Source organism: Gymnoscopelus microlampas, assembly GCF_963454915.1.
Source record: "Gymnoscopelus microlampas genome assembly, chromosome: 21".
NCBI classification, from domain to species: domain Eukaryota; kingdom Metazoa; phylum Chordata; class Actinopteri; order Myctophiformes; family Myctophidae; genus Gymnoscopelus; species Gymnoscopelus microlampas.
In genome coordinates, this window is record NC_139958.1 from 28037149 (window position 1) to 28058328 (window position 21180).

The following is a 21180-nucleotide window of genomic DNA, read 5'->3' on the forward strand; positions in this document are numbered from 1 at the left end:
AAAAAACTGCCTAAAACATAGAAAGAAAATCCATCTCGCTCGTGGGATGTAAGGTTAAAAATGTTACTGCTACGTTGTAGCCACTTTGGATTTTATTCAGCTTTCTATTGTACATTCAAAAATATAGTTTTCCCACAATATTTTCCCATAAGATTTGGGATTATATGTTCACACTTCTGTTATTTTATGTATTTGATCCTGGAAATATATTTTCACAATATATTTAATATTTGCTATATCATGTTCTCCCATACACTTTCTCTCTAAATGTAATCTAATCTCTAATCTCACAAACCACTGAACCAATCAGTGGCAAATCTCCTGTGCACACTGCCAGCAGGCCAAGGAAGTACCTCCGTGCATTCTTCACACAATTGAAATAGTTTTGCTTCCGTTATCAAATGAAAGTTAAATATTAACTTTAATTCAATAATGGAAGCGGATCACGCTGAAACCTTGCCCAAATATAGAATCATATGTTTTACATACATCATAGATGACTCAAGTCATAGACTTGACACATTCAAATCAACATTCCAGTCCAGCTGTAAAATGCAAAATGACTAGATATGCTGTTGTGAGACCAAGGCTGAGACATTCATTCTCATCTATTATAGATATGTACATTGATATATAGAGATTAAAATCATTAATCCCTGCTCTTGATAGACAGTGATAGGATGTTCAATCCTAAACTGTGGATTTTACTGTGTAGGAGCAATTTCCTTGGGCACTCCTTGTTCTGTGTTATACCTCTCACTATTGTCCTGGTTCTCCATATCTATCTCTCTCTCTCTCTCTCTCTCTCTCACGCACACATGCACACTGTCTCTTCTTCTTTCACTCCTTTTAGCTCTGTCTCTCTCTTTATTCCAGCGAAGAGAGAAGAAATGTATTTTGTCTCTGACTTTCTCTCTTTCTTTCTCACTCTCCCTGTCCTAGCCTACTCTGTATTGAGTCTATTGTAGTGTCTATGGGAGCTTTGCAGCTTTATCCCCTTAATCTGAAGTTATGAATTCATCAATTTCGGGATAAAACTGTGCACTTCATACCAACAGAATGCCAGCTAACAAAGACGATACAAAATGCTCCTTGAAGTTTAGATTCTAAAATCAACAGCACACTTGGAATGGATAATGTGACTAGATGGTTATGATGCAATAATCCAACAGTATATGTTCTGATAAGGAAACACAACATAGAAGTGAACTATTGGTATCACACATGTGATAACCTTATGAGTCCTGAGATTAGCCTTCTTTAACCACTGGCAAGCTGCCAACAACCAGTTATAACAGCAGTGATGTCAGGCACAACCTGCTCCCTTTAACCCATTAAGACCTGAGGACCTGATTCTACAAATGTCTTCTAAATCCTTACAGTTTTCTGAAACACCTATGTTTCTGTATCAGTGGTTCTCAAACTTTCATGTCAAGGCCGCCGACCCCCATCTCAAAGTATTTTGTTCCAGGAACCCCCCAGAAGCAAAGATTTGAGTTAAATATGTTTGATTTAGAAAATATATATATTCAAAGATTTGTCACAAATGTTCACGATTTTTTTCAAAAATAGCAGATCTGCAAGCTCTTAGCGCGGCACAAAGTAACGCTCTATGAGCTTGTATATCTGCTATTTATGAATAGCCAAAGTATAAAATAATGATTAGTGTTTAGAATCAGAAATGGTTGTAAATAGGCGAACAAAGGCAAGCTCACATACTGTAGCAGAACTAAGTTCCAAAATATCAACATTTTCAAAAATAGCAGATTTACAAGCTTAAAGCGTGCCGCAATGCAACGCGTTATTCGTTGTTCGAATATAGGGCTTAAGTTGTTAATATGTCTGAAAAACGTGCGTGCATGCGTGTGCACCTGCGTGCGTGCATGTGTGTGTGTGTGTGTGTGTGCACGTGTGAGGGGTCTCAAATTTGTCAGATGTAAGAAGAGGGGGGGGCTCCAATGAAAATAGGCTGGGAACCACTGCCATAGGGGTGAAACACTGCCGGCCACCTCCACAGACACCCCAGGTCCCATGGGACTCCATGCCGGGTGCAAAGCTGGCAGGATAGTGTCCTTGTCGCCGGTGAGTCGGGACCCCTGCTGGTTGGTCGACGTGCCTGTTCGGCAGGGAAAGGTATCTGGGAGACATAGGGTGAGCCTCTGTGTTCTTATCCGTGCACGGGGCTGCGCTGATATCTGAACCTAGGTTTTGGCTCTTGCAGGCACAGAAAGTCTGTTTTTGTCGGAAACCAAAAGCATCTGGTTCTTTTAGAGACAGTGGAAATGTTTTGTCTCTGGCATTCAGCGGTGGAGAGACAGAGGAGCTGAGGTCGTTCAGACTTGGTTACCATGGTAACGAGATAAGGGTCTTTGAAGTCAGACTGTAGACGGCAGTAGCTGAGAGAAGAGTGTCTACATGAGTTCTGAGTTCTGGAGACAAGTTGCAGTTTATGCAACAAAAGAGTTCCTTTTGACACCATAGTGTGAGGTATAGTGTTTTGGGCTGGGATAGGCTGGCAGGGAGATGGGTATGCAGTAAATACAACGCCAAAGCCCTTTCCCCCCTCCTCTCAAGCACACAGTTCAACAAATCACCTGTTGAAGAAGGCTGTTGAGCTGAGAGAATTGTTATTGTACTGTTTGTAGTACTGTTTGTACTTTAACCACTTAAACCCTACATCAGGGGTGGCCAACTTCGATGATGGAGAGGGCCACTAAATTTCCACACCCATTTGAGGGGGGGCACATTGTGTATCTGCACTCTCACTAGTGGTATTCTAGTAACATTTGTAACATTTCTATTTAATTTCAAATGCATTTAGTAATACTTAAATGCAAATACATTGGACATGACAATTTAATGGAATGGAATGTAGTAAATAAAAGAAGTCTTGTAAACGTGCATGTTTGGAATTGGAACAGCTGAAATCAATAATATATCAGTATTTAGATATTGACCTGCAATCTGCATTAAGTGAAGGCGGTTGCCCATGTATGCCCTACATACTTTGTTGACCGGGGTCCCCAACGGGGTCTATACTTGGTCCCCTCCTTTTTCCTTCAACACTAAATCTCTTGGCTGAAAACAGTTTATCTACAAGCTCACAATGCTCTAGTGTAGATGTTCTATTTTCGACAAATGTTCACCTATTTTCACAGAATGTTTGCATACTGTATTACCACATGCACAGAATAGGGACGCTAGGATTCATGTGGTTAAATACATTTAGGGAATAAACATTTTCTAGCACATTCTCATCATTTGACACATTGTGAAATGTACATTTAAATGAGTCTAAACATTTCAAGAAAATATGCTTTCTTGTAAGTTAAATAGTTAACTTAATACTGTATGTTGTCATTGAAGCAATACACATGGAAGTTGTAGGACATTTCTGTACAGTTTTACAAACATCTATTTTCTTTACATTCTCTGAACCAAGGTGAAAGTCATTACTGGAAGGTTCCAGATGGGCACACAGTCAGTCCTGTTGCTCTGTATGTAAGTCACGTTGATTCCTTCATGGTTGGTGAATGTAAAATGAACAGACCTTCAGGCTCTGCAGGAGGGACGTTTTGGCACCTATAGCATGAGGAGCACAGAGGTCTATTTGGTTTGATCTACTTATCACATGAGGGTGAAAGTTATCATGATGAAAGGCGTGTACAATATGCCATATCCAAGCCACCCCCCCCCCCCCCTCATTTTGGTTTAACCCATTCTTCAGACCTGAAGCCAATTCTACAAATGCCGTCTAAATCAGTAGTTTTTGTGCCAAGGACCCCCAAAATGATATGTATTTGGCCGCGGACCCCCATCTGATAAATGTTTTGTGCCAGGTACCCCCAGAAGAGAGAATTTGTTTTAAAACATTCAAAATTATTAAAACTTTTTTCCTACACTTTTAAGATTTTTCAAAAACCTTTAAAAATAGCAGATGTACAAGCTCGCAGTGCGGCACAAAGTGACGCGCTGTGAGCTTGTAGATCTGCTATTTTTGAGAACCACTCCTCTAAACCACTGTTCTAAATCCTAAAAGTGGTTAACACGAGTGCGTGCAGGGGTCTCAGCTTTTGTCTGATGTCCAAGGAAAAATAGGTTGGGAATCCCTTGCCAGCTTGGATGACATGCTCGTCAACGTGCAAGGCTGTCAGCTGCTCTGTGCGGGCACACTCTCTCCTAACAGCACGCTTGTGCGTGCCTCACGGGCCCCAAGGCCCCGCTGTCGGTGTGCCTGCCTTGTTCTCGAATCTCAAGTGATTTCAAAAGTCGTGCATTTGTTGTCAAAACCTTGCACGAACGCAGGATGTTGAGTGAACACCCCAAAAAATTGGCCTGGGAGTGGTTCACACACCGATGAACAGAGATGAAAGACAAGTTGCTCTGAGAGAAATAAAGAAAGAGAGGGGAAGTGTGTGTGCGTGTGTGCGTGTGTGCGTGCGTGTGTGCGTGTGCGCGTGTGCGCGTGTGCGTGTGTGTGTGTGTGCGCGCGTGCGTGCGTGCGTGCGTGCGTGCGTGCGTTGGTGCAGGCCTGAAACACTACCTTTATCCTATCCATCACTCACCTTGTCACAGCAGATGGATATGTGGGTTTTGAGTTTCCCCACGTGGAGAGATAGACTCTTGTAGAGGAGGGCACAGGTGTCATCAAAGCACAGAAGGTGCCTCACCCTACATAGCATAGATGAGTAGAGGGACAGAGGATTGAAAAAACTCACATATAGATCCAAGTGAACAATGACAGGCAGTTTTGAAATATGGAAGACTCACCACCAGGGTGCACACTGCACTCTTCTTAAGGTGTTCATCCAAATGACATGCGGTGTAGGTGAGTAAATATGTGGCACATATATTGTAGCTGTCATGACACAGTCAGTGTCAGAGGAGGGTAAGCCAAAGTTATACTTAGTTAGGCATGGGTGTCCTGCACCAAAAATAGCAGCTCTCCAAGCTCAGGCACACTGGTGTGTTGTGAGACAAGTCCAGGTGTGCCTTGCCCTTGAAGAGCTATCCTTTTCTTAGCATGTCATGATGCTAGCTATGTTGGCTTTTCCATATCTGGTATAAAAAGGAAATTATGACAAGAAATTAAATGGAACGGTCAAGCCTGATGTCACGACAACTTATAGTTCTACTAAGAAACAAAGTGAGCTGTAACATGACCTTAAGTCGCATATTGTAGTAATCTAATGCATACCCTAAACCCTAACCATGACCAAAATAACTTACCCTACCCATACCCATATAAATTAGCCTTGCCTTTTCCGAAAACATTGTATGATAAGTTTGTTGTTTACAGTAAATTATGAACACGAGTGGCATAATGTTAGTCAGTTATCACACGAAAAGTTGTGCTGGTCAAAGGATATTATTACAAGAATATGGGGAAAAGATATGAACAAAAATGGTAATATCACTAGTGGGAGGATTGTTGGAAACAGTAAGTCATTATGTTCTTGGTTCTTGTTTTAGCGATGCTATTTTAATCAGTTGACAATCAATAGGTTACTATAACCAATGTGATTTTGGTACAGATACAAGAAGTAGGTCTGTGTGATAAAATACACTTTGTAGATTTTTCTTTTATGGTTGCATCATTTCTGTGGATTCGAGTTGGTTCAATTCCTTTTTCAGTCTTCAATTTTGTAGCACGTATATGCTGTAAACACATTATGTTTCAATAGAGCCTATACTAGAAGAAAAGATGAGGTGCAATTTAGGAGCTGAAAATGCACAAATGTGATTACTGCCAGTGTGATCTTGACTTCTTCTCCCAGTGTTTCTCTATTTGTGTTTGATGGAATAGGGAAGTGAGTTTTTGATTTGAAGGTTCTTGTATCAAATCCTGGGATCAGCCTGTATAATTTGTGTATGGAGAGTGAATGAGAAATGCAGTTTATTCGTTGGCATAAAGTACAAAAAAAAACACGCATCTCAATTATTCGAAAAGATAATCGAAAAAGTAATCGATAGAATAATCGCAAAGAAAATAATCGATAGTTGCCACCCTAATGCTGACCCCTCCCTCAGTGACTGATATGAATACAGATATGACTTGAGATTTTGACTTGCGTTTTGGTTTGCCTTGGGCACAAAAAGTTTGAAAACCACTGAGTTACTGTATACACTGCTACACTGTAACACTGTGTGTTCAGTATAACATGGATATATTCTATTCTGTTCTGTGTACTCATTGATCTACACTAGTACTGTATGCTTACATGCTGTATGCTTATGCTGTACGTATGCATCCCCTGACTGATGTTCAGAATTCAGTGTGGTGAGACCTATATCCGGCCAAAGATATATTTTAAGTTTTCTTTTAGTTTTTTTGAACTTCTTGCCAATGAAGACACTATGGTTGCCTGATAATTGAGTACCATTTAATATTCTTCTTAAAACACTTTTAAAACGCTGTAAATAATAGAAATAAATAAATAAAAACTGTGTATTTATTCTCAATTAATATTATTACTTTTACAGTATTATCAGCAGTGTGTAGAACTGAGATACATTTTCTCTCACTTTTCTCCCAGTATCCAGGATGGTCCATGACCTCAGAAGGCTCGGTGTTCATGGCAACGGTGAACGATGACGCGGCAGGCGTGTACACATGTACCCCTTATAACAGCTATGGCAGCATGGGACCGTCACAGCCCACCACAGTCATTCTACAGGTTAGCCTTTGATTGATTGATTTATTGATTGATGTTTTTATCGACAGAAATGCATGTAGAAGTAAAACACAAAAAAGCTCGAGAGCTTATTACACAATTAAATACACAATTTCCAATGTACTAGACAAATAAAACAGCAAAAAACAACATGGCATGCTGTAAATGGAACCTGCAGTAATTGATGATTATAATTATGGACCTTTGGTCTTTAACTCCTGCTCTCTAACCTCTTTCACAGCAGTACTCTCAGCATTGTGCTTTATGCCCCGTCTACTATCGGACTCCATGGTGCTGTGTATTTTAATTGGCTGCAGCTGCGTCTGCCACAGCAAATTAAAAATGCAAGGGAACTGACATTGTTTCGACCTTTTACTGTAACTCCTAATATGTATGAGCCCTCTGGCATTAGCAGTACTTGTCACAATGGCCCCACTATAGCAGAGTTAATTGTTTGGCTAATCCATTTGTTATTAGGATAATCTTGTCCAAAGCGGCTGTAATCCGTCTTTAATTCCATTGTGGCAAATATGGCAATCTTCTTGACTTAACTGCATTGCTATTGCCAATCCACAGGACCCCCCATCGTTTGGCGTCACTCCGTTGAGACAGTACAGCATGGTGGCAGGCAGGACGCTGAAAGTCCCATGTCAGGGAAACGGGGACACAGCCACAAGCATAACCTGGAGAAAGGTGAGTTGACCTTTCATAAATAACCAGGTTCTGTTTAATACTTTCTAGCACATTGTGCTGTGCTTGTGCATCCAACATAGCCTTTCTACAAGCTCATAGATCTGCTATTTTTGACACCTAGATATTATGTGCGGCACCGGCGCGCATCTTAATATAAATCAGACTTTAGACACCGCAATACAAGACGCCAAATGCACAAAGTAAAGATTAGAATCCTGAAGCTGCCCTCCAGGTAAACATAAACATATAAACATGCATTTGAAACGTAAACCCACTGTTGATGCTTGCACACGCATGCGTGTGTGTGACACAAAGATAACACACGCACAAACGCACCCTTTTTCTCTGTAATGGCCTGCTGCCGGTAAATCAGCAGAGACCTTTGGCCTCCACGTGAACGGTATTGTTGTTCCTGGTAGGTTGGCTCGGCTCCTCGCTCTGTTTACTCCGTGGCAGACAACGGGACACTGCTCCTGCAGCCTCTCAGTAAGGATCAGCAGGGGGTGTGGGAGTGCAGCGCTACCAACCATGTGGCCTCTGTGAAAGCCAGCACTCTGATCCATGTCTTGGGTGAGTAAAAGCCATAAACATCCCTCATCCCTTTACTATCAACATCAAAACTAAATCAAATCACTGTTGTTTAATATTAAGTAAATTCAATTTAAGTTGGAAAATTAAATCAAGTTTAATAGTCATTTACTGTAAAATAAATTGCTATCACCCGTAACCGCTGCTACAATCCACCCTAATTGGTTTGACGGTGACCTAATTAAGTTATTGTTTCTTTAATGTACCATGAATCATACCTGGCTCTGCTGAATACCTGGCTCTGCTGAATCCGTCACAACACTGCTGCAAGTCAAGATGGAAGAAACATTGTTTATTGTTTATTCCAAGCACAGCTGAGACACATTTCAACCAAGTGGCAGGCAGGCATTTAATTTCCTGCCAGTTTCTAATTTAACTACAAACGGATTGTACAAAATGCCACAAAACAGAGTCAAAACATTGGCATCTTCAATCATGGGTCATAACTCTGTCTTCAGCTTGCTCCTTTCCTTGTTTTTTTGCTGTTTTGTTTTTCTCCAAATCTGATGGCAATCATGTAATCTGCCTCTGTGATGTTGTTGTTTACCATCATAACTGAATCATGGACGTGAGAATCAATGAGGTGTCATGTCCCAGAGCTCCGAACTATACCAGTTTTCACATGAAGCAGTTATTAGTTATTTAACCACTTAAGCCCTTTTTCGTAAATTGAATCATGTGGATCTCATTATCCACATGGGAACTGTGTGGCTCCAATGTGGATCTCCGACTTCATGTGGCCAGCCTGTGATGTCAGGGGCCTTGTCCATAGAAAGTGTTTGTTGACATCGCAGCGTCTGTCTGCCGTGCATTTCTATGGTAAAGACGGGCTAGTGTGCAAGTGTGTACAATATAACTCTATTTACGTATGCCCATCTACGTCATCAACAAGACGTCAGAAGTTTCTGACAACATCAGGGATCTCCATATTTAGTCGATTATGTTAATGGCTACCGCACTGGGTACTCTAAGAATGGGTACAATGGGTACTCTGACAACAAGTACAACAAGAACAATGGGTATTGCGTAGATGGGTTCCCGAGTCCGACTTGCATCGTTCCCGATTTAACTTGCATGACCCCCGAGTAGGCCGGGCGCCATTCTAGTAGTAACATTACATTTAATATTTCAAAAAGTATAAAACATATTTGGAGAGAAAAAAGCGATTGTGGAGGTACCGGCAGCATGCATGCAAAGATTGGTGCTGATCGGTTTGTGAGATTAGCTCCGGGGAATAGGGAATTTCCAGCGAATAATTGTAGGTGATGTATTATTGTTTTTTTGGCTGTGGCTATTGATTCATGCCCATTGAAGATGCTCATAGTACACACTTATTGATCTGTTCACATCCGGCCTAAAGTCTTTCCCTCTACATCGTGTGTGTCTCAGATTTGTCTGTCTGTCTGTTTCAACTAAACAGAAACTACAAAGCAAGGAGAGTTCACCGCCCACGCAACTCAAAAATAAAATGGTGTATGTCTCATATAGGCAGAGAAAGTCTTGTTTTGTTCTCTTGGTGTCTGTCCTCTAGCTGTTACCATGAGCAATCTAACAAGCCTCTACCGATACTTTGGAAGGGGTGCAGTGGTGGAAAAAGTACTCAAATGTTTTACTTAAGTAAAAGTATCAATACTGCAATGTAGAAGTACTCTGTTACAATTAAAAGTCCGACATTCAAAATTTACTTGAGTAATAGTACAAAAGTACTGGTATCAAAATGTTTTTAAAGTACCAAAAGTAAAAGTACTATGTTTGAAAATAGCAGATCTACAAGCTCACAACGCGTCGCATCGCGACGCGTTGTGAGCTTGTAGATCTGCTATTTTCAAATAGCCTAGGTATAAAATAGGGCTAAAGTGGTTAATGTATGTTTTATAATATAATAATTTATATCTGTAAATTAACTAGTAACTAAAGTTTTCAAATAATTGTAGTGGAGTAAAAGTACAATATTTGCCTCTGAGATGTCGTGGAGTAAAACTAAGATTACTGATGATTGGAAATACACCAGTGAAGTTAATTATACTTAAGTACAGTACTTGAGTAAATGTACTTAGTTACTGTACACCACTGAAGGGGTGTAAGGGCCAGGCCGGCAGCTGACACTTCATCAACTCCCTTCCGTTCTTCCCATTACAGGGACCAGTCCCCATGCGGCAACATCTCTGTCCGTCTCTCCGGGGGTGACGCAGGCCAACATATCCTGGGAGGCAGGCTTTGATGGAGGATCAGCGCAGACGTTTTCAGTTTGGTGGGTGTAAAGCCTCCCACTTTCCCCTCGGACTGTAACCATGGCAGCCATCGACAGCACCCCGGCATTAGACTATTGATCTCCGGGATGAGGAACTCATTTCTCAGTTATAGCCTTTTTTCATAGCTACCATAAAATAAGATACGCCTGCTGTAAATTATATGGAACTGTTATCTGCAGTGGCCACTCTAGATGCAATATAGATGAGAGGTGTAACAAATTATAAAATGTACCGTATCCATAGGAGGAAATACAGTCATGTAGGCTAAGAGGAGACACCCAACCAGAATAATTTGAGCGTGATCATTACATTACACAGGGGAGAGCAGTACAGCCAAATGCGACAGTGGAGGAAAACAATTTTCATATAGTTGTAATGTATTGATGACAGAAGTTGAGAGATGGTCTAGTTTACAGTTTCATAATATTATGACGTATCAGTCAGAAAAGGAATTGTGCTTCATAAATAATGTTCTACTACTGTTCATAGTATTTGTGGCAAACAATCATTGAACATATGCTGGAACATTATGGTTATTGATCATCCACAATGCTGCCTGCCTGTGTCGTCTATGACATATCTATGACATAATTATGACTCCGAATAACATATTTGTGAGAATTACATTAGTGTCATTATGTCTCTGGCCTGCTGGCAGTGTGCACAAGACATTTGGCACTGATCTGTCCAGTGGTTTACGTCATTAGCTCCAGACACACATACCGACCTCTTATAGATGGCAAGACTCCTGTAGAGCCATGCCATTAAAAGCATCACCTACTGTACAAGAGAAAGAGCAACACAGCTTTGGACGGATGCTAAATGATAACAGATCGTGTCTGGGTGTAAAGCAGTAACAGAACAGCAAATATAGATACAAATAACCAGAGAGAGGATGAAGCCGATTAAATCCTAATACCGAGGCTGAAATCATAGAGGAAGCGAGAAAAAGAGTTTGAGTGGGAGTAACTTTGTGAGAGTTTGTGTTTGAGTGTGCCAGTATTCTATGCTGGAGAATAGAAACAGGACAGCACAAAAATGTTTTTAATAAAAACTCCCCTGCCAGCTCTCGTCTGTAGATAAATGATCAATCTCTGTTGCATATGTAATATTTGCAGGATGTTGCTGCTATGTGGTTGGCACATAAAGTGGTTGAGCCACCATGGAGCGCCAACCATGTGCCCTCGAAAGTTTTACCATAGGTTTTGAAAGATTAATAATTCTCCCTAGCGACAGGCAGCTTGGTCCGTCTACAAAGGAATATTTAAATCTCAAGAATAAAATGTGAAAATTGCCAAAATTATAGTTGCAAGTTCTTCTGTGACAGCGACGATACATCGTTGCCATTTCTCACAGCGAAATCTGGAATGGAGGGTGATTATGAATGATTAATGAAACCTACTTTGCTGCCATGTTCCACGCAACCCCACATTCCCTATCTCTCTTTCTCTTTCTCATATTCTTTCTCTCTGTCTCTCCCTCTCTTTTTTTTCTGTCTGCAGGGTGAAGCAGATATCTGTGAGCGATGATGGTGGGAAACGGGATTGGTTCTCGGTACCTGTGCCTCCTTCCACCGGTACCAGGCTGCGGGTGACAGGTTTGTCCCCGGCCACCGACTACCAGTTCAGTGTCCTATCACACAACCGCGTTGGCACCGGGCCCTTCAGTGAGATTGCCACTCTCCGGACTTTGGGTCAGTACCAGAACACCAGACTTATCTTTCTCCACCTCTATTTTTGTGTCTCCGGGTGTGCGTGCGTGCGTGTGCGTGTGTGTGTGTGCGTGTGCGTGTGCGTGTGCGTGTGCGTGTGCGCGTGCGCGTGCGTGTGTGTGTGTGCGAAGTGGTGTGAAGTGACTGGGTAAGAGGGTATAACTGTCCTCACAATCTCAAGGTTGAACATCAGGGGAAGTGGCCATTTCTTCTGTTGTAATTTAATTTCCTCCCACAGCGCATGGCTGATTGATCATTTGGGGTGGGGGTCTTTTTATTTCATCTCGCATCAGATCCGCCTCCACGGAGAAGCGAGCTAAATCCCCCGATGATGCTGTCAGCTAATCAGGGCTCAGCAGGTGTGGTCCTGCAGTGGTCTCCCCCCGTGGCTCAACACCCTCCCATCACAGGCTTTGTTCTCCAATCCCGCACCGAGCAAGGGGAGTGGTTTAATCTGGATAAGGACATCAGTGCCAACAGTAGCGAGATAATCGTTCCAGGTCTACGCAAGGTACTGTAACACGGCAGTCACACTACTCCCTCTGAGACTAATCATTCTAGGCTCCTCGTCCAATGCTTCCCAAGATTCTTATCTATAGCACACGCCGCTGTGATTTCGCCTTTTGAGTTTCTCAGATTATGCACACTAAGATGGCAGCCATCATTTTTCGGTCTCCTCTCAATCTATGTACGCGGCTGTCTTGTCTTTGTGCTCGCCTCCTCCCCCTCTCCCTGCCCCCTCCTCCCCATATAGGCCTACATGAATTCAAATGAACTTCATTAGCATTGCAGGCGCAGGCCTGTGTTGACAAAGTGTGGTTTCATCCTCTGTCCTCCCCACTGTGTGTGTGTGTGTGTGTGTGTGTGTGTGTGTGTGTGTGTGTGTGTGTGTGCTCGTATATCTGTATGTGTGTGTGTGCGCGTGTGTGCAGGACTGTGTGTACGAGCTGCGGCTGCTATCTCGTCGAGGGGAGTTGCTGAGCGAGCCCAGTCCATCAGTCAACGTCTCCACCATAGGTAGGTGTATGAGACCAACCTTGCCCCCACTACACCTCCATCCCTCCAAGCCCCCCCCCCCCCACCCACCCTCCCATGTCACATACTGTCCTCTTTCAGTTTTCTCTCGGTATCTCTCTCTCTCTCGGTTCCTCTATACAACAACCCACCCTCACCAAGCGTCCCTACTGTATGTTCCATAATGTACGAGCGAAATTAGAGCAGGCCCTTAGGGGATGCTGCCTATTACGGGCCTGAGTGATAGAAATATATCCCGCTAATAACTTCTCCAAAGAGTTTTGTTCTGGTCCTCTCCAATGCTTATGTGCGAATGTGTGATATGAAATGAATGTTTCATTAGAAACAGTGTGCAGAACTATCAGCCAAACAGATCTGAAGCTCCCACTGGTACAACACGAAGACAGGCTTGAAAATCAGAGCCACAGTTTAAGTATTGTTTAACAGGGCTGTGGTGGTAATCTCAGTGGAGCACGCAGATGTGTAAATTATGTAAGTGGATGCACCAACAGTAATGATGATCTATTTGGTAGTGAAGGATACATTAAGACTAGACGCAGAAAACTACAAATGCTTTATTTATGATGAGGAGATTACCCACCTTTTCAAAGTAATGCAAATCTTTATGATATGAATAATAGTATATAGTTGTATCCTAACAGAATAAGTAGCATCAAATCAACAAAAGTTACAGGGGGGGCGCCTGGGTGGCGCAGGGAGAATGTCCCTACCTGCCACTGTGGAGACTATGGTTTTGAATCCTCTGCAATGCCTCCATACGAGCACAAATATGTGAAGCCGGGAGGGGAGAGTGCTGCATTAATGCCTCCCACAGGTTGGTCAGGGCACCGGTCACGCAGACACAGGGCAGTGGGGTGTGGAACTAGGAACAATAGCATACACCCCCTTATGCGTTGGAACTTTTATGTGAAAAGCAGTGGCCTTGACATCATGCATATTGGAAGAGACACGTGGTTCTGGGTCTGCCCCTCAACCAACCACAGGAGTAGTTGCATGGGGAATCGGAAATTGACATACTGTAACAACTAAATTGGGAGATTTTTTGTGGAAAAAATAATTGTAAAAGAAAGAAGAAAACATATCTTTTTTGGCATTGCTGTCTGGCAGTGAAAGTCTTTCCACCCACGTTTGCTTTTTGTTAACCACTAAAAGCTTCATCACATGACCCTTTAGACAAGTGCGTTGAAAAGGTCACAAAGATTTTCATCGTTTTATTTTGACGAGGAACACTAGGTTGAAAGGGCCATGCAACGGAAGCATAAATAAGCCTTCAATAATTTGCCGATAATGTCACAGGAATGGCGATCTATCCTGCCACCTCCCAGCTCCTCGAACGAGTTCCGCCTTCGCTGCTGGCTGGCGTGATGGGCGGGGCAGGACTCCTGTGTTTGGCATTGATCCTGCTGCTAGGGTCCGCCTGTGTCATCAGCCGCAAGAGGGATCGCCGCCGTAAAAAGCAGAACGATGGTAAAGTGTCCCCCCTCCACCGCAACACACACCCCACCACACCCCTGTATAGCAATGACTCCCTTTGATGAACTACATCATGCATATCATCATTTATTCAATAAAATATTGAAAGCACTTTCAATCCATTACATAAATCATAGCTCTCTATGTGGAATTTGGCGGTGCACTTGTCCCCGCCCGCTTGTCCATTCAGTTGTAAAAGTTATTGATGTCATTTACATTACTTGCTAATTAGGGTCATTTCTCATTAGTGGCTGATGAATATGAGCGTAATTAACTTTTTGGACACGGCTTGGTGCCTCGGGCCTTGTAATGGGATCTTATTGGGGTTGATTATGTTTTTCCTTTCTTGGTCACCATGCTTGTATCATAATGAGTCAGATACCATCTTACCCCTTCCCTCCCTTCCAGATCCACCTCCTGTCATCTTCAAACGTCCCCCAACCATGTAAGTATCTTAATTCTGTCATGTCATTGTAACACCCCCCCCCCCCGCCCATTGTCATCATCTTATGCTTTCTTTTGGAAATTAAAAGTTTGAATAGGCCACTGCTTTTACTATAGCGCTTGTCTTATTTCCTGTTACTGACCTCTACCACTTTTATTTTCTTAATTTTCACACATGACTCCCTCTTTCTGGCTCACTCTGTTTCGCTCTATTTCTTTTATCCCCCCCCCCCTCCCACACACACACACACACTTCATTTTTCTGTTTCCCTCTCCCTCTATCCTCCTCCTGTCTTTCTTTCTTTTCTTCTCACTCCTTTCTCTCTGTCCCAGGAGGACGTCAGGTCCCGGCAGCCCGGACAGCGTGCTGAAGAAGAATTTACTCCATCCCCACGACCTTTATCCGACCAACTCATCCACCACCTCCTCCTCCTCGAGCTCGTCTGCAGGTCATTCCTCCGTCATCAAGGGCAGCCACATTGAGTATCAAGGCCAGCGTCAGCAGCTCCTGTCCTCCGCCCGGGACTTCCCAAACCACGGCCACCACCCCCAGAGAGTCCACCTCAAGAGGGCGTCGTCGTCTCCGATCTCTCCTCCTCTGGAGTTCATCTCTAGAGGTCCAGATGGACGTTTTGCAGTGCAGCCTTATGACCAGGCGTCCACACTGAACACCTACACCAGGAGAGGCCTGAGAAAGGACTACTCCCAACTCCCCGGTGTGCAGAGGTCCGTGTCCCTGCACGTGCAGAGGGGGGACAGGAAAGAGCCGCCGTTTGTGCTCTCGGTGGACCTGCCGCCATGCGGACCCGCCGCGGAATCCGACCCCGCGGGCCGAGGGCGTGACATGGCCAAGTACCTATCCCTCCATGACCAATACAAGTTGGACTACGAGGGGGACTACAAGGGCTGTCCCGACCAGAGCAGCCTGTACTCGGATTGTACGCAAAGCTCGGCCGCCTTCCCCCACCCTGACAGAGACATCAGTCCTGCGTACCCCATCCTGAAGGGCGTCGGCCAGCCCTCCACCACCGCCAGCACTCTGGTGCTCCAGATGGAGCACGAGAGGGAGAGAGGTAACCTGAGCCGCTGTCTGAAACTGGCCCAGGAGAGGGAGGAGCTGGAGATGGAGCTTCGGAAGTACACGCTGGAGAGGAGCGAGAGAGAGGACGAGAGAGGCATGGAGGAACTAGGCAGGAACGTGGAGGGGAGAGAGTCGGGCGAACTCGCGTGGAGATGCAAGGGAAACACTTTTCCTCACAGTCATCTCCAACGCAGCAGGGGAAGTTGTGCTCTGTCAACGGGCACGTCTCATTCACCCTACAGCCAGTGGGAAGACCCTTTCATTTCCACTCCTACGTTGGTCCCAGCGCAGAGACCACTTAATAGGCCTGTGTCAGTCAGCCCCTTATGTTATGACTCTATTGCCCAGTATTCTGATCCATCATTTACCAACCACACCACCCACAAATCTGAGGAGGCCGGCAGACAATCACAGAGATTAGCTCTCCCACATCTCTCCTCAAAGCATCAGAGACATGACAGGGTACAGGCAGAGCCAGAGGGCTATGATAATTATCCACAATCCATAGACCTAGAGATGCAAAGGAATAATTCATGCTCCAGGGCATGGAAGCGAAGCAATCTCTGCCGTGACAGCCGCTCGTCACCGTCACATTCCTGTGGCAAGACATATAATGAGATGTGTAATTTTCCCATCACTGCAATGCCGGCGCCTTCAAAAGCAGAGATAGCAGTCCCTAAAATGGGCATTGAGATGAGCGTTGATGAGCCAGAATTGGTGGGCTCCGTAATGTCGCCCACAAAACCTCTGATCCACCAGAGTGGTGCCTGTTGTTTACAGGAAAACTCATTGACTCAGAAAGGACTGTATGAGGAAACTAACAAAACAAGTTTTACCTGCCAGAACCCAACACCTAAGGAGCAACTTGAGAGGAGATGTGAGAGGCCTATCAGAACACCATCCTCCCTCCCTCCAGGGTCACATTTATGGAAACCCGTGAGCCGAGGCTCTCAGAAGATATATTACCACCAGCGAAGCAAGAGTTTAGACTCCAAGAGGCGGAGTCGCAAAAACTTCTTGACGCCTGATGCCTGGATAGACTCTCTCAGCCAGGAGAACTGCTCCACCTCCTTTAGTTCGGACTCTATGGTATGGGCCCCGCGGAGCACTCCTAGCTTGGAGACCCCCAAACCTGGAGCTAATACTTCTTCCCGTTCTCCTTTTCCTCCGTCCCCTTCTGCCTCTCCTCCAGTTCCCAGTGCTGAACCTCTATCTCTGAGAGGGGGCTCGATGAAGCTCAACCCAAATCCAGCAGTGCCCTCAGGTCATCCACCCCGCCATGACCCAGAAAGACAGACGTCTAGCTTCGCAGACGCCTCCAGGCGGTCCCTCGTCTACAAGGATGCGTTTGGGTCAGTGAAGCGCATGGACGCCATGACGGAATCTCCCGGAGACCCGCCGCACGGCATGGGGCGTTCAGGGATGGGTCATACTGACCCTAGGCTCCCCGAAAGCAGGCCACAGGCTTCCGTGTACGAGGGCTTCGGCCGGCCGTCCCCGGGCCCAGACTCCCCGCTGCCCCGAGGAGGGACGCAGGTGAGAGAAGAGAGAAAGGAGGTGGAGGTTGGTGAGGGTCACGGTGGCCAGGAGGAGGTTGAGATAGGTGGCTATGGACGTGTGCCAGAGTCTGGAGGTAGCTATAGCAGCTATGCCAGCAGTGGCAGAGGGAGTTTAGAGCCCACTAATGGACGCCTGTCCCTCTGCCTGTCTCCAACTCACACAATCTCACCTGAGACTGTAGAGGAAAGTCAGGAGGACATGGAGGACAAAATCCCCGACCACAGGGATCCAAGCAAAAGGTACTAGATAATGTTATTTAACCCAGATACATTTCATTTCACCCGATCATTCTGGCATTTTCTTGTAAGAGAAAACAGGCGACGTTAAGAGTATCACTGCATTTTACGAATATTCAGCATTGGAGAGAGAAATACTAGTGCCAAGTCTGCACTGTTTAAATCTGGTGTAGAATTATTCATTATTCATAAATATAATAGACATGTCAAAGTAAGAGGGAGGAATCTAATTTGGGAGTGTAATTGACAAGTGCATCTTCTGTGTGTGTGTGTGTGTGTGTGTGTGTGTGTGTGTGTGTGTGTGTGTGTGTGTGTGTGTGTGTGTGTGTGTGTGTGTGTGTGTGTGTGTGTGTGTGTGTGTGTGTGTGTGTGTGTGTGTGTGTGTGTGTGTGTGCGCGCGCGCGCGTAAGGTGTTTTTGTGTGTATCTCTCCGTGTGTGGTAACAATTCCTGGTTCAACAGCCCCTAACTAAAATGAATGGGGCGTGATCCATCACTCCTCATGCGTGTGTGTCGAGCCTGTATGTGCAAACTCACTCATGCATATGTGTGCATGTTTGTGTGATTACCCCTTAAATGTACCCGTAGTACTGATTGTGGACACCGTTTTTATGTTCTGCTCTCCAGAAGGCCCTCTGTTGATGAGAATTACGAGTGGGATGCAGATGTTGATGTCTCCTTGGATCCTGGAGGCCCCGACGATGAGGGAAGAGGTAGAGTTGTGCCCAAATTAAATGTGCTTTGATTTTAGAGGAAGTGCTTTTTCTTGTTCATGTTCATCCAAGAAGGGGCAGTTATTGCTCTGCAGGTTTTAACAACCTCCTCTCCGTTCACACTCGACCCGGCAATGTGATTGAATTTGTTTCTGGGTCTCTGCTCCTCATTCTGAATTATTACATCGCTACATGCATATGGTGTGAGACTATGTGCAAAAGAACCAGATAGATTAGCCTGGCGAGTGTTAGAGCAGCTGCAGTGCAAATTCATGAACTGTTTATGAACTGTTCCATTTAACTCTGCGAGTGTAAAAATGGACCCTGTATGCTTTGCTCTCATAATTAACCACTGAGACCCACTTCGTTGACTGGGGTCCCCCAGGGGTCTATACTAGTTCTCCTCTTTTTTTCCTCCGATCTAAACCAGATCTCTTTATAGCCGATCTACAAACACTGTTGTGAGCTTGTAGATCTGATATTTTTCCAAATGTTAGCCTATTTTTGACGAATGCTTGCCTATGATGACATGCAGGTTGCTAGGGTTCAAGTGGTTAAACTAGCACTCAGGATTTTGCTGCGGGCTTCATTCGACTGCACCAGTCAAAGATAATTTCTCCGGTTTCCTCAACCATAGGCCTGCACCCCTCGACGCAACTGCAGAAGGCAGCCAGCATGCATCCCTCTGCCAAGGCAGTAAAAGAATGCAACCAGCTCTCTTCGTCCCAGGGGAATGTTCAAGCCTACTTCTACACTGAGCCAGAGACAGAGATGGTCCTGTTCTGACAGTTTGAGCCCTCAGCTCGACACACGGTGGTGATGTGACATTTTGTTATTGATTCATATCATTCACTGCCACTGACGTTTTGACTGTGCCGTCTCCCCAGCGTTGGGCCGACCTAATTTCTGTTTTTGCCTCCCAGAAGATGTAACTTGGAGCCTTTCCTGTAAATATTTGTAGAACAATGTCAGTTGTTGTTGTCTGTCCCAATTAATAGAAGTCACCATGATTACTGGGGCATATTAAAGTAAGAGAGAATTAGTGTAGACATAAACAACCATTGTGCACTTATGCTGACCTCTAAACATCCATTTTAGAGTTGTGGTCCATCAACAACACCACAATCTTATACTGATGTAATATTTTATGTTGAGACTGTCTGCCAAGACTTAATGAAATTGCTTGTATCTCAGTGTGATTTTTGATGTAGATTTTGTTTTCAGTCGTCCAATGCAGTGTGACTGCATTCGATCATTCATGACTTATTATATCTTTATCTCTCCACGAAGCATAATAATAATAATGCAACCCTAATGATGATAATAACAACAACAACAACAACAATAAGAAGAAGAAGAAGAAGAATTGATAGAACTGAAAAATAAGCAAGAGATTTCATCTTTATATTCTATCATCTGTGAGCTATTGAATACATATAGCAGTTGTCTGTGGCTCCTTTGTTTCACTGTCTATTACTTGGTTATGGTTGACAAATGAATGACGTCCACCAGGGACAGCGTGAAAGATTTTTTTTTTTGCCTTAAATCCTTTTCTCAAAGGAACTCCTAAAGCCTCAATTAGTATGGGTCAGTTTACAAAGTTAAATAATGCTTCCTACTGTAGCAAATAATGCTGATAAAAAAACAAGTTACATTTTTCAACAGTCTGTTGCCACTTAGGGCCAAATAATCAACCCTACCTTCCACATGGTAGCAGGGTACTCCGGGGTATCCATACCATGACTGAAATCCCACGGATATCCCAGAGGCTGCATTTGAAGTGTTGTTTCATTTTGGTTGAACATTTTAATTCTCTGCTGCACATACTTCAGCAGAAGTCCATGAATGATCAAACTCAGAAAAGGTGCTGCTCTTAGGTGCTGCAGGAAAAAAAGTTCACAATTCACCAAATAAGGAAAACAGATACGGCTATTACTGTTGTTTCTGTATCTGGGATCAGCTTGTTTTTCTTGTGAAGTAATTTGACCTGTTCACAGTTATTGATATTGAGAGCCAGCAGGGAAAGCCTGAATGCCAGGCTTGACAGCATTTCCCCCGGGCAGCTCATATTTAGATTGACTGTCGCTGAACTTCTTTGGCAGTGTGTGTGTTCTGAAAAGTGGATTTCAATTTCAGTAAAGGGTATTTCATTGGGGATGTCTGCACCCTGGTGAGGGGTACAGAAACTTAAAACTGCTCTAGTCAGGGGCGGATTTAGAGATTTTTTTACAATATTTTTATGTATTTAAACTGCCATTTTACCTCCTCACCCTACAATAAAAAGAATTATATAATATTGTTGTGTTCGCGTGTCATCCATATCCCCTGTGAGCTTGTGCGGTGCATTCTCCTGCCAGAGTTTAGGCCTACGACAGTGCTGTTATGTTCTGACGACTGCAACTAAGCAGTTTGTTGTACATGAGACTCTCTGGTTTGTATATGTCACGCATACTTACAGAGATAAACAAATGAAACAAACTCAGACTTGAGAGTTGTTGGCAAAACTGTACATTTTGTTGACGAGGATGTCTGAATGTTCATTTTGCTTCGTCGGATGAACCGCCAGTGCTGTGGGCTCTTTTTTAGTTTTTGGTATTTGTTGCTTTATTAGATAGTAGCATTCTTCCAACAAAGCTGTACACACGTATTCATGTTTCCACAGTGAAACATGATGCTCAAAATATTTTGAGTTTGTTGTCGCAGTGTCTGCGTGACCTGCGG

At 44.0% G+C, this 21180-nt stretch overlaps 1 protein-coding gene across 1 annotated transcript in view; it reads left to right on the plus strand.

Moving 5' to 3' along the window:
* The window catches only part of igsf9a (immunoglobulin superfamily, member 9a), a 52425-nt gene extending 31709 nt beyond the window's left edge, over positions 1 to 20716 (plus strand). Inside the window, exons 10-21 of the mRNA XM_084046203.1 lie at positions 6537 to 6677; positions 7251 to 7367; positions 7787 to 7937; positions 10095 to 10206; positions 11710 to 11900; positions 12212 to 12429; positions 12851 to 12935; positions 14250 to 14420; positions 14835 to 14871; positions 15204 to 17750; positions 18374 to 18459; positions 19097 to 20716. Coding sequence (XP_083902329.1) covers positions 6537 to 6677; positions 7251 to 7367; positions 7787 to 7937; positions 10095 to 10206; positions 11710 to 11900; positions 12212 to 12429; positions 12851 to 12935; positions 14250 to 14420; positions 14835 to 14871; positions 15204 to 17750; positions 18374 to 18459; positions 19097 to 19245 — 4005 coding nt within the window. The 3' untranslated portion in view covers positions 19246 to 20716. The remainder of the gene's footprint in view (positions 1 to 6536; positions 6678 to 7250; positions 7368 to 7786; positions 7938 to 10094; positions 10207 to 11709; positions 11901 to 12211; positions 12430 to 12850; positions 12936 to 14249; positions 14421 to 14834; positions 14872 to 15203; positions 17751 to 18373; positions 18460 to 19096) is intronic.
* Positions 20717 to 21180: the final 464 nt, after the last annotated feature.